Source organism: Lissotriton helveticus, chromosome 8 (genome assembly GCF_964261635.1).
Source record: "Lissotriton helveticus chromosome 8, aLisHel1.1, whole genome shotgun sequence".
NCBI lineage: Eukaryota > Metazoa > Chordata > Amphibia > Caudata > Salamandridae > Lissotriton > Lissotriton helveticus.
This window is the reverse complement of record NC_136069.1, coordinates 1,421,322,031-1,421,335,692: the sequence shown is the minus strand read 5'-3', so window position 1 is coordinate 1,421,335,692 and position 13,662 is coordinate 1,421,322,031. Positions and strand designations below refer to the sequence as shown.

General features: G+C 44.6%; 1 protein-coding gene across 1 annotated transcript in view; it reads right to left on the bottom strand.

Moving 5' to 3' along the window:
- NCAM2 (neural cell adhesion molecule 2) overlaps window positions 1-13,662 on the bottom strand; it is an 808,853-nt gene that overhangs the window by 369,139 nt on the left and 426,052 nt on the right. Inside the window, exon 9 of the mRNA XM_078658362.1 lies at window positions 10,068-10,164. Coding sequence (XP_078514488.1) covers window positions 10,068-10,164 — 97 coding nt within the window. The remainder of the gene's footprint in view (window positions 1-10,067; window positions 10,165-13,662) is intronic.

Sequence of the window (13,662 nt, the reverse complement as noted above, 5' to 3'; positions counted from 1 at the left end):
TGGGGGTAACCATAGGAAGCAGATCCTACTCTCCTACAATTAGTATCAGCTTGCCCCTTAGCTACTGCCCCCCAAACTATCGCAAATCATACTAGGAGCACTTGTTTGCTTGCCACTCTGTGCCGGCTCTACCCTGTTGTCCTAGAAAAGTAAGAAAAATAGGTAAAACGCTTTGTTTATATTTCACCTGCTCTGCATAATTTGAGTTTACATTCTTCCCATCTAAGTGATTGACAATGATAGTTATTGCCCAGCAGATGCGAAAATCCTGCTGTTCTGAGACTGCTGCATATCAGGATACAACAATAGCAATATCAGCACACTGCCACCAATAGGTTAATAGTCTCAACCACAGTGTGCTGTTATCACCACTCATTTTTCGTAAGGCAAAATAAACCTATATAGATGCACAAAATCAGAAAAAGGATGAGGATCTTGGAGGAGTTCAGGACAAGATGTAGAAAGAAAAAACACCACAAAAACACCACAAGAACGTCAACCTGGGAAGTTTAGGATGCTTCATGAGTAGGCCCATAGCAGTAGCTGTTGCCCATAAATTATTCATTTTGATTCATTTTGATTATCTGTCTTTACCCAAAGCTCAACTGAATAGATACATAAAATAATGGGCCCAATCACAAACATTTTGATTAGGCTTGCTACTGGAGTATATCATTTTGGTTCCATCGTTTTACATTTGGGTAGGCCACATATATATTTACATTTGGCCTTATGTACTCATGTGATGCAACTATACAAATCAGATATGGTGCAACAGATTTAGAAAGTGCATCTAGTGTGTGTTTTGACAAATATGTGTGTGTGCATGTGCAATGTTTTTCCTTTTCAGAGACATCTGGATTGCTGGTATCAATCTTCTATAGGTTTACTTTGTAACGTTTTTTTCTGCTTTTAATGCAGAGCATTCACCAAGGATTAGTGAGAATGACTCATATGTGTGTTCAATGCTTTCTTTATAAATTGTGACCGGTTGTTTCTGTTTAATAAAAAAGTATTAGTATATTGTGCTACATTTAAGCGGGCAGTATGAAATAGTTTATTCCTTTATTAAATATATAATTTTTCGGTTTATATGTGGGTTGTAGAATTAACATACATTTAATGACTAATTTTAAGTTAGCATGATTGTGGGCCTTAAGCTAACAGTCAAGACATTTACTACTAACGTGAAAATTGTTTTTCTGCATGTTTTTCTCCTCTGCAGGTGCAGACCAAACACATTTGTTAATTAGCAATAAGCACATTGTATTTCAGAGATTGTGAGGTGAGGAAGAACCGGCAAAGTAAAATAATTTAATGAAGAACAAAGGGGGTGCTACCAGTTGTGACTCTCAGACGAAAGGAGGAATCCAAGGGCACCTTGGAAGTGTAGTCTAGAATATGGGAGTAGTGTCCAAAGTATAAAGTTCTTTCTTGGGAAGTGGAAAAGTACTGTGATATGCATGAGGTCATATTTTTTTTTAATTAATTATCAAAGGTATCACTGGCAAACACAGCAGTTCGCCTACAGCCCTGGGGCCGGCAGCGAATATACATAAGGCACATCACACAGCTACTTAGCCCACATCCCGGAGGCTGGGCAGCGTTGTTCGTAGGAGTTGCAGTTCTGATCCATGTACAAAGCGTGTTTGCTGCGCTTCAGTAAACTTAAATAAATCGCAAAAATACATTTTTATATCAAACAAACAAAGAGGTATCAGCACAGCCATTCACTGTCTGGACTCAAGCAGTAGCATACTAGCATGACAATGAAGCTCAGCAACTGTTGGCATTCCGTCCCGGTACCCTCCTACCCACTGCGTTTCCCTCTACTGAATTCTGCCCTCTGTTCTGGCCCCATCTTTTAAGCAAAGCTCGGCACCCTTCCCTGCTAACAAAGTGTATCCAGGTCCATAAAATAGCGAAGTCCTCTATAAAGCTGGGGTATGGTTTCCTACGTCTGCCCCTGATGTAGTCTCTGCCGCTGTGCCCCCTCCCTTGCCTTTCAGGTATGCGGTGTAGAGCCCTCAAAAGTTCTCCGGTCTGCTCCATGGCGGGAGTAGCTCGCTGAAGTTTTCTGACTGTCTGCAACAGTAAAGGACAGTGTGACCACTGCGGAACTGTAGGCAAGCGTCCCTTTAGCCAACACATTGCCACTCTACGTTTTGCCATCAGCAATCCTAAATCAACCAGCCTACGAGCTGCCTTCGGCAATTTTTTAGAGTAGCCCAGCAATGCCACCGCCGGGTCAGGGGGGATCTCCAACTCTGCAATAGTGCTTATCTCCTGAAATATGTTTTCCTAGACTCGGAAAACACCTGGGCAACCCAACGATAAGTGTATAAAATCCGCCATTGGAGAACGACATCTGTCACAAGTGGCGTCCTCTCTCAATCCTTACCTGTGCAGTCTCTCTGGCATGTAGTACACTCTATTAATGTATTTGAAATGTACCAGTCTGTGTTTGCCGTATAGTGATATGCGTCTCGTGTTAGTGCAGCAGTATGACCACATGTCATCGTCAATTATTATGTCCAAGTCGCGTTGCCAGGCCAACCTGGCTTTGATATACTGATTAGCTCTCTTGGACATTGCCAATTTATATATATTGGAGTCTAGTTTGCGGGGAGATTTAGTTTTAATGAGATAAGATAGTTCTCGCACCACAGGGGGCTCATCCATATCGTCCCCCAGTTGTTGGCGCAGCGCTCTGTGCACTCTATGGAACTGGAAGCGCTGTAGTAAAGTGGATGCTTCTATAGCATATGTGGCTCCTTCCCACGTTTTAGCGACGCCATCTGAAAACAAATCTCCCACTTTGTGCATGCTCAGCGCCTGGAGCGCTCATACTACCCCTTTATCGCTGCAGGGGGTCAACCAGACCACCCAAGCCGTAGGCATTTCTGGAGAATATAACAGCGCCCCCGCTTGCTGGTGTAATAAGCAGTGCCAGGCATGCCACGTCGAGTTCAGGGAATCCAGAATCCCAGTTCTGAGATCCACTGGTTCGAAAATTACAGCTGGGAGGGGGAGAGGGTCCGCGAACAGCCTCTCAAGCCTAAGGTATGGTATGTTATCTGTGCCGTGAATTCAACTATGTGCTTGCGCACCCTGCACCGCTCTTTAGTACAGCTCTAGATCAGGAGCCCCCAGACCCCCCAGGTGGTATGGCAAAGTGAGAACCCACCATTGAACCCAAGCCTTCTTGCCCGCCCAAGCCAGCCTCACTAATGATTTATTACGCCTGGCAAAGAAGGAGCGTGGTAGCACTATCGGTATACTTACGAACAAGAAGAGGAATCTGGGCCGCACCACCACCTTCATGATGGAAACCCTACCAATTAACAACAGCAGCAGCCCAATCCAGATGTCGACATCATCCTCAAGTTTGCTACGGCTGTCCCATAATTTACTCGAAAGACAATTTCCGAATCCGTGTGCAGTTAATGGCAAGGTACCTAACCAAATCATCAGACCACAGCAGTGGATACTCCATCTCAAAGGGTGAAGTGGCCGGTTTGAGTGGAAAGGCTATGGATATAAACCAAGTGACCTTTAACCCCGAGATTGCCCCATAGAGTACCACCTCTCGTAGGACCGGGAATAGGTTGTTTCCAGGGTCTCTCACGTACAGCAGGGTATCATCCGCATACGTTGATACCACGGTTTCATAGGTAGGAAATCTGACACCTCTATAGCTATGATATTCCCTGATCGCACACGCAAAAGGCTTCGCATATAGCGTCGGTGACAAGGGGCAGCCCTGCCGGGTTCCCCTGGCGATGTTACTGGCGCCAGTAACCAGGTACCCGAGCCGGAAGCGTGCAGAGGGGGCATTGTATAACACTCCAATCAGTTGCAAAAAGACTGGGCCAAGTCCCATTCTGGTCAGCACATGTCGCATAAAGGGTCACTCCACAGAGTCGAAAGCCTTCTCCATATCCAAGAAGACTGCAACGGCCTTCGTGTCCTGTCGGACATGTTGCATTGTGCCAAAAAACATATGGAGGGTGTAAGTGAGGTTTCTGTCAGGAACAAACCCTGCCTGTTCCGGGGCGACTAGTTACGGGGTCGAAAGGGCCAGACGGTTAGCCAAGATTTTCACGAACAGCTTGGTGTCCACGTTAAGCAGGGAAAGCGGTCTGTAAGATCCGCAGTCCTCAGGGGATTTACCTGGTTTGGGAATAGCTACCAGAATGGCTTCCCTCAAAGATTGCGGCATCTGTCCCGTTACACACATATCATCAAATAACACTGCGATATGAGGGAGCAGTAGATCTATGAAGGTTTTGTAAAAGTTCACTGTGAGGCAGTCCGTCCCTGGTGCGCTATTTGCCTTCATTCCCATCAGTGCTTCAAGAATCTCGGCTTTTTCAATGGGTAGAGATAGGAACTCTCTGTGCGCCTTCGATAGAAAGGGTAACATAATGTGCTCCAAGTAATCTAGTATTACCCCATCCATATTCGACGGATGTGAGGCATACAGGTCTAAGTAGTATTATTTAAATCTATTGGCAATGTCTGCTTCTTCCGTCAGCAGGTTCCCCTCCTCCGATCTGATCATAGTGATTGTGGTCTTGCCACGTCTGGCTTTCAGCATATTAGCCAGCACAGTTCCCGGCCTTTCTCCCTCTCTGTATGCGCGCGTTGTGGCGTATTTACCTAAATGCCGTACTTCGCTGTCTGCTTCCTCCTGATACTCCTCTAGTAATGCCTTCATTGTATCTGTGGTCTCCTTGTCCATCCCGGACAACTGACAAATCTCCAATTCACCCAATCTGTGCTCCAGAGTTGACAGTCTATGTCGAATGTCACGGAGCACCCCCGAGTGGTTAGACATGGCCACCCCCCTAATGTACACTTTAAAGGCCTCCCATAATGTCTGGAAACGGCCACTGACCCAATATTAGTGGCGAAAAATGTTTCAATCGCTTCAGCTATCTGTTCTTTAAAGAGGGGGTCCAGAAATGAGTAAGGTGGGAAATGCCGTGTGAACGGAGGGATTGTTTTCTTAGGAGTGGACAAGACCAACAGGATAGGAGCGTGATCTGACAGAGTGCGTGGCAGGACCTGACAAGAACGGATCTGGGACACGAAAGACGGCGATGCGAGCCAGTAATCAATGCGTGTGTGCAGGTCATAGTAAGCAGAGTAGTGTGTGAAACCCCCATCCAACGGGTACAGCTCTCGCCAGACATCAATGAGGTCTGCGCTAATCATGACTCTTTCTATAGTTCTGACTGCCGTTGCCGGCCTCCTTAACGGGCCCCCTGATCTGTCTAAGCTCAGGTTCCTGACAAGGTTGAAGTCACCACCCCAAAGTATTTGTGTTGTCCCACATCCGCTCACAGTGTTAGCTAATGTGGTAAAAAACTCCGGGCAGTCGTAGTTAGGGCCGTAGACATTAACCAAACGCAGGTCGAGCCCCCTCCCCTGACATCTGGAGATCACAAACCTGCCGCCTGTGTCTGCCGCCAACTGTAGCACTGTGTACTTAGCTCTGGGATTCACCCATGTGATTACTCCTCTAGCATGAGTTGTGAAACCTGCTGTGTTAACATTTCCCACAAAACCCCTGGAACGCATTGTTGGGCTATGTAGCAGAAGGTGTGTATCTTGCCTGGTTAAGTAATTCTGCACTTTGCGCAGTTTACGATGGTCTTTAAGACCCCTCACATTCCATGACAACAATCTGAGGGAATCTACATGTCTCTGGTCAGTGGCTTCCCTAGCCGCCATCTTGTCTGTCGTGTGTCACATATCGTCCTGAGTCCTCTGGCAGATAACTGTACTGCATAACATACAACAACCTGGCTGACCTCTGTAACCTCTAAACCCCAAACTGTGTTCCCACCCTGCCCTCCCCTCCCCCCACCCACAGTTGACCACCCACAACTCAGTCGCATAGCATCCCCTTTAGGGACCTCCCACTCCACCCCCCTCCGACCCCCAACTTAGTTAACAGTGGTGGTGCTTGTCAATTGTGGGCAGAGGTCGCTCTATATACAACTATAAGCCAAATGCTGGCTGTCCCCTGTCCCGACCTCCACACACCCACCACTAAGCAGCGTTTCGCAGCAATACGTGTCATTGCAGCGCACCTCAGCCTAGAGTTGTTGACTTGATAGTGTCGTGCATTCCAATAGGCAGCTCTTGTGACTAATGCTGAGTCAATAATGGGATCTCTGGATTACCTTCTAACATCCATTTGCCAAATTACAGTGGTTAGAGATAAGAAAGTCATGTAAGTGCAAATGTAAATAACTTTCCACCCCAGCATAGCAATATATACAATCCTAACGTGTTTCCCTTCTCCCCCCAGCCCCCAAAATACTTATTAGCCATACGCGACCAGTCGAGACTCAGTCCTGTTCATCGAGTGATCCCCCAGCTGCCTCGTACAGGAGCTGCTGCTCCGGACTCTGTCGTTGTGCCCTGTTCTAGTCTTTGAGCGCCTTCGGATCTATGAAAATGTGGGATCGACTTTGTCTATTCACTTGCAACTTGGGGTTGATGTCTAGTGTTAGTGTAGCGCCTGTTGGGTGTGTCGGCATCCGCAAAGATAGTACGGCTCCCGCCGAGATGCCACAACCACTACGGCCCGGCCTGGCCTGCACCTTCAGGCCTTGTCCCCAATGGCCTGTTGCTCCCGGTTGTGCGCTCTTCAGACCCATGTCCCCACGACACTCACCGGTAGTGCTGACTCACACGGCTCTCTGTGAGAGTGCAGTTACCACTCCCCGCATAGCCCCTCGCATTACCTGGCAAACGTGGTCCTTCTGGCAGCTCACAGAGAGGCAGCACTACTTGGCTATTGGTCTCTACGCAGTCAGTCTGAATAATGGCACTCGCTGAGGCAACGCAATATCCACCTGGGAGCCCCTTCAAGCTGGTCGCCATGGCCCCACTGGACCCGCAATGCCAGGCTGTACGTCTGTTAGCCAATTGTCCCCGGGTGTGTGCCCCTCAGTGCATTGCCCCACAGACCTCCACCTCAAGCGCCGACCTGTCCAGTGTTTAATTGAGCTATGTGGTGCTCACTCTGGGTGTGTCCTCGTGGTAGCTGGTGTTCTGGGGCTCCCCGGTCCCACACAAAATGGCGGCTCAGCTCGGCCGCACGTCAATGCCCATGCTGTCTTTGCTGTGCACCTTTATGTGTTCCTTCTCTGTGCACGCTCGTGCAGGCGTCCCCACCGCCTTGTGTCAGTGGCTGCCTCACTATATCTCGCTGCGGCTCCAGCCGTGTCGCTCTTGCCAGGGGGGATTGGGAGGGAATCCATTTCTGCCTTCGGCAGCGGGCCGCGCAGCTCTGCTACTCATGCTGCCTTAGCGGACCTGCACGCCTTCCTCAAGTCAGTAGCAGTACCTTATGGGACTCCATCAGGTCGCGCCAGCTGCCGCTCGTAAGAGATTCCGGAGATGAGGGTGACCGGCCCAGCTAGGCAGCCCGTCTCCGCACAAAGAAGCATGTAGCTCCGCCCCACGTCCAGCTCCAGCTCAGGGATCAGTGGCCTTACGCTCCAGCTCTGAACCGCCGTCGTATCTCCGGGCAGGAACGGTCTAGGAGGGTCGGGGTGTGATTTACGGGATGTGGCGACCTTCCGATTTTCAGGAGTCAGTCGAACAGCAGATCTGCAACGGTGAGTGAAAGGATAATTGGAGGATTCCTGATCGGCGGTGTGGAGCTCAAGGCTCAAGAGGCCATCTTCGTCCAGAGCCAAGCTCTGCCACTATATGAGGTCATATTTCTCAAATGTTCTTTGTGAATTTTAATTAGTGAACCTACCTTGGGTTTAGTCAGATTCCCTTCAGACGTGGAGAGGTACATACCTCTCTTGTCATCTCTGTTTGTGTGACTTCATGCTATACATGACTCTTTACCTATAGAACTTCTTAAGAGGTACTGATGCTGGCATCTGTACTTGCATCCTTGATTCAATAGGGTTTCCCCTGTCCTTAGTTTAGAGTGGGGCTTAGTATATGCTGCAAATATTTTCCATGTATGCAGAGTAGGATCAACACCATTTGTCTAGTCATCAAGTCTTATTTTCTGTAACTCTGTACTGAGATCCTTAAATGTTCTTTGCTGGTCAGGACCAATATTGTCTGTCGTATTGGTCTTCCTTTATTAGTTTTGTACTTTTACAGTATGTTCTTGAGGTTGATTTATATTTCTCTGGCTTTGAGTTTGTAATAAACCTTTTAACTTGCAGATTCAGACTGTTATTGTGAGGTCTTAATGTTCACACTGTACTTTGAGATGTAAGTTGCTGTTAACCTCTTTTCCTCTCAGGCTACTATCAAGGTCTATTGAGCATAATCGAATTGGAAGAAATGGCCCAGAGCAGTCTCACTACTGTAGGGTTCCCTAAATTCAAGAGTAAGCTACAAGTGAACCAGTAGATTACTTGAGTAAATGAATAAAAATGCAAGAGAAAATTACACATACTATTAGACCAATCTTGTTAATCAGGTGTGGAGAATTTCAGCATAGCATTGCACATCTTCAACTTTTTTAAATGGAGGATGCAGTTTTTCCTTTCTGCAGTGCTCTATGCTCTGCATTTTCTTGAAAGTCGTCTTTTTCAGAGTAGTTTTCAGCCTACTATTTTGTTGCTGGATATGGTGGCATTGTGAGTGTGTGCAGTAACTTTGTATCTTTCTAGTTAAGAAAGTAGGGGCCAGATTTACCATTCTTTCGCACAGCGCAACAAACCACCCTGCTACGCTGTGCTGTGTGACAGGGCAGGAATGCACCGTTTTTACGATTATGCAATGCATTTCTGTCCTTTCTTAGTACTGTCACACATTTGGCTGCCTCGCACCAATGGTAGGCACCCTTATGTCATGGTGCAAGGGGGCCTGCTGTAAGGGTGCCTGCAGGATTGTTATAGTGCAGGAAGGGACACCATTCCAAGAGGCATTTTCCTCGCTCTATGTTTGCTGCTGAATGCAGCACACATGGAAAGAGGAAAAAGGAGGAGAAATAAATATATTTCTCCTCATTCTGAGTCACCTCGGGAGGCATAGCTTTATGACTCATTCCCAGGTCTACAACTAATGGTTAAATCTGGGAATGCACCAAAATACATGGGTGGTTGGTTTCGGAACGCCCACGATCCATGGAATGCGTACCGGCCCGAGAGTAATGTAAGGCAGGTATTTACCATGCCTTGGGTTACTCTAGATTTATCAAACCCTGCAGGGCGATAGAAGGTGGACTTGCGTGGCTTGATGAATCTCACTTATTTTTCGTGTTGTTCTTGCGCTACCTTGCATGGCACAAGGGCGACACAAAACCTCGAGGTACTCAGTTAAGTGTTTCCAAAAAGAAAAAAAGAAACACTGGGGGGCATATTATCAAGGGGCTTTATCTCCGCTTTTTTGGCTTTAAAAGCCAAGAAAGCGGAGATAAAATTATCTCCCTATTACCAAGCTGTCGCTAACACCAGTTAGCGACAGCTAATAGGAGATAGTGACCATCTTGGGCCCCGCTTTGCATGTCAGTGATATTTATCACTAATGACATGCAAAGTGGGCGTGCCAAGATGTTAGCGACTGAAAACAGTCGCTAACATCGCTATCTCCTATTACCAACTTTTGGAGATATTCGCGCTAAGCGCGAATATCTCCAAAAGCTAACACTTGCCCAGGAGCAGTTCTTAGCCATGTTATCCAATGGGAGGTGGATAACATGGCTAAGAGCATTTGCTCGATAATGCATGAATATCGCTGACTTTTCAGCGATATTCATGCATTGCGGCCGTTTTTTATCGCATTTGCGATAAACCTTGCTAATAGCAAGGTTTATCTGCGATAAAAATCGCCGATTTGCGGCGATAATTTTTGTCTCTAAACAAGTTAGAGACAAAAATTATTTCTATTGGTTGGTAATATGCCCCTGGATTCTTATGCCACTAATTGCAACTGCAAGATTAGAAAATTTATTTTAGCTACACGAAAACGGATGATAATCTACTCAGAAGCCTTTTATCCTGCAAACACAATAAAACTCTTGATTACATAATTTTTTTTACAAGTTCCATTCAGACAAATATTGTACTTACCAGCCAAGGCAAGAGTATATTCCTGATACCGAGTGCCTATTCTGTTTGTAGCAGTACAGTTGTAACGCCCAAAGTCATTATCAGATAGAGGTGTTATCTGAAAAAAAACATAGCACACTCCATTTACCAGAGCTGTGGGACTAATGTAGCATCAGAGAATTCATGAAACATCTTGTCTCCAGTGGCACTGATCTTCACAAGCGACATATCAGACATGCTGCCACAGGATCTACCTTTACTGAAGGTATTTTGCTATATGCAAGTACAAACAGGAAACATGATTACTGACTGTTACTTTTGATTCAGAGATGGTTCATAGGAAAGAACACCGATGTATATTACAATGTCAAAAAACCTACTTATTTGAAATTCTTTTGAATTATGACCAGTTTGTTGCAAAAAGCAGGCAGAGACAGATTCCAATATTTATTCTAAGAGTTATGCATTACCGAACTGTTTTATAACGCACACCACTGCCAACCGTATATAGTTTAGGTGATTCCAGGGTAAACAGAATCATTTTTAATAATGAACGTAAAACAAATGTTCGGGTGGTTTCCATCTGCTCTCAAATTTGGAAGCTGGGAACTAAGATATTGCACACTGCCTCAGCTGTGACTCTTGCAGCATGTGTAGATGGGGACAGTGCACTGCATCACAGCAAATACACTGTTGCCAGTGAAGGTGGAAATCTGGGAACAGAGCATTAGTGAAAGAGGGAGCTGCTGTTTGAAACCACTAGTCCATCTTTCACTGTAGGTAGCAATTGGACTTCATTTCAAAGAAGAACAAAGGGGTATATTACCAACAACTAGCGATAATTTTTGTCTCTAACTTGTTTAGAGACAAAAATTATCGCCGCACATCGGCGATTTTTATCGCAGATAAACCTTGCTATTAGCAAGGTTTATCGCAAATGCGATAAAAAACTCCCGCAATGCATGAATATCGCTGAAAAGTCAGCGATATTCATGCATTTTCGAGCAAATGCTCTTAGCCATGTTATCCACCTCCCATTGGATAACATGGCTAAGAACTGCTCAGGGCAGGTGTTAGCTTTTGGAGATATTCGCGCTTAGAGCGAATATCTCCAAAAGTTGGTAATAGGAGATAGCGATGTTAGCGACTGTTTCCAGTCGCTAACATCTTGGCACGCCCACTTTGCATGTCATTAGTGATAAATATCACTGACATGCAAAGCGGGGCCCAAGATGGTCGCTATCTCCTATTAGCTGTCGCTAACTGGTGTTAGCGACAGCTTGGTAATAGGGAGATAATTTTATCTCCGCTTTCTTGGCTTTTAAAGCCAAAAAGCGGAGATAAATCCCCTTGATAATATGCCTCAGAGATCCCTCTGAAGGCGGTGCATATCGTGACTGCACTCGCTAGAAGGTGTATGCCTGTTGAGGTTCTCAGACCCACATGCCCCCATCACAAGCTGCTCCCTTGGGTGTGCATTGACTGTATGTCACATCCATGTGGCTTACTCACACTGCTCCTCCTGTCTATCTCAACGGCAAAGATTCCCTCATTTGAATGGGACTACCATGCAAATGAGGGAATGCCTCCCTCAAATCACTCCAGTGCACACTTAGTTTCAACACAATATGTATTACAGAGCAGCTACAAAAGTGTTTTGAGGCGCTTTCTGTAATACCAGTGTACTCCAGGGGCACAAAAAGCAGGCACAAGCACCAATTGCACGCTAAGAATTATTTTGACATCAGAGCTCCAGGAGATTTAAGCTATTTCAAAGGGCTCTCTCAATTTTGGCTAAGGTTGAAATTCTGCAATACAGGACTGGTGAACTGAAGAAGTCCAAAAGCCATATTTACTTTACTCCATTGCACCAGTGCACAAACATGAAGCACATAGCGCACCTAACAGGCATCATGTGGCTGGGGTGTAGTCAAAGAAGTTTCTCTCTGGGAAAATATAATAGAAAATGTAGTCTCAGTAATGGATGGTGCAAAGTCATTTATGGGTGTATTCACAAACTACATTTTGTAGTATGTTGGTAGTAGTACAGTAGTTTTACTAACGTACTACAAAATGCTATTCACATTGCTAAATGAGAAGATTTACTCTTCCATCTCTCCTATCTTTTTTATGTGGAGATTTCTTCCCAGACTGCAGAGATCTCCTAAGTTGTAAGTATACATGTTAGTAGTAAAAGTAGGAGCGGAAAAGGGGAGTGACTGAAGAATGGATAATACTTACTAATGATGGAGAACTGTTAGAGGGGAGTGAGTAAGGAGGGGTTAAGGAAGGACTAGGGAGGGATTTTAGAGAGGACATGCACACATCCCCAGAAGAGTAAGACCATTGTATTGACTGCCCTTCTATAGGCCCTTCTATAGTAACTACAGTCAAAAGGGACTCAAAACAGTTGTAAATATACTCCAGCTCAGAGCTGGAGTACATCCAGCATCACACATAGCCAGCTACTTGTACTACAATATACTCCCATTGAAAATAATGGAGGTAAGAACATTCAATTAAACCCAACAGGAATCAATATAAAATGAATAAATTGTTTTTATCATGTAAGAAGTTTCACAATAAAACATAATTATTAATTTATTTTAAAACATTAACCTTGTTCAAAGTAAAAATTATTACGAATGTAAAACTGATTAAAATAATTACATGACTGTTGAATAATTATATAGATCACTTTCATCAATTTTAAATACAGAATGTTTGTTTTATATACAGGTGGGAATGTTTTATAATTAAAGTTTAGAAAAATTATTTCATTAAACATTTAATTTTAAAATATTTGCATTGTTCGTTAAAATTAAGTTTTGTCAGAATTTAAAATATGCAAAATTAATTAACCTACCTACTTAACTTAAAATTATTTCCTCATTTTATTTAAGTTTAGTACTCTTTCACATTTTTTCCTATAATTTATCATACAGATATCTCTCTCTGATTTCGGCATTCATGTTTTAACCATGCAGGCCTTTACCACATAGCCTTTACAATACATATGCCATTGCCTTTTCTTCACATTGTAAGTACAGTTAAGGTAAGCATATGTATGCACACACATATGAGAGCAAAAAAGTCCTGCGTCAGCTCTCAGCGCAAGAGCAGAACATGTCTAAACCAACAAACTCCAGACTTCAGGATTAAAATGATGTGCACTCTCACCAGGTAAATGCTTCAAGGTTTATTGAGCAGCACACTCAATGTGTTTCAACACCAAAGTGTCTTGGTCACGAGTCAATATCAAAATGATAAAACAGACAATAATGGTGACACTGATAAATAAATACAAACAAACTACAATACAGTGCTTGTGACTGTGAGCGCCATCTTCAAATGTCAATGATAACATTAAACTAAGTGTTTTCCCCACAATTATTACAAGATTTACAAATATGAATCAGGGCAATCAATGTTTGGAGACAACCAAATCATGGTTTCTAAAAATAGCCCATACTTGAGCCCAATATAAGGAATACCTGATAACCTTACATATGCATTACCCATTATTGAGTTTCTCTCACTAAAAATAACAAAACGTCAAGCCCAAGTGGGGAGTAAAATTGTGCCCTAATTGAGTCAATCTCACAAATAGAACCCA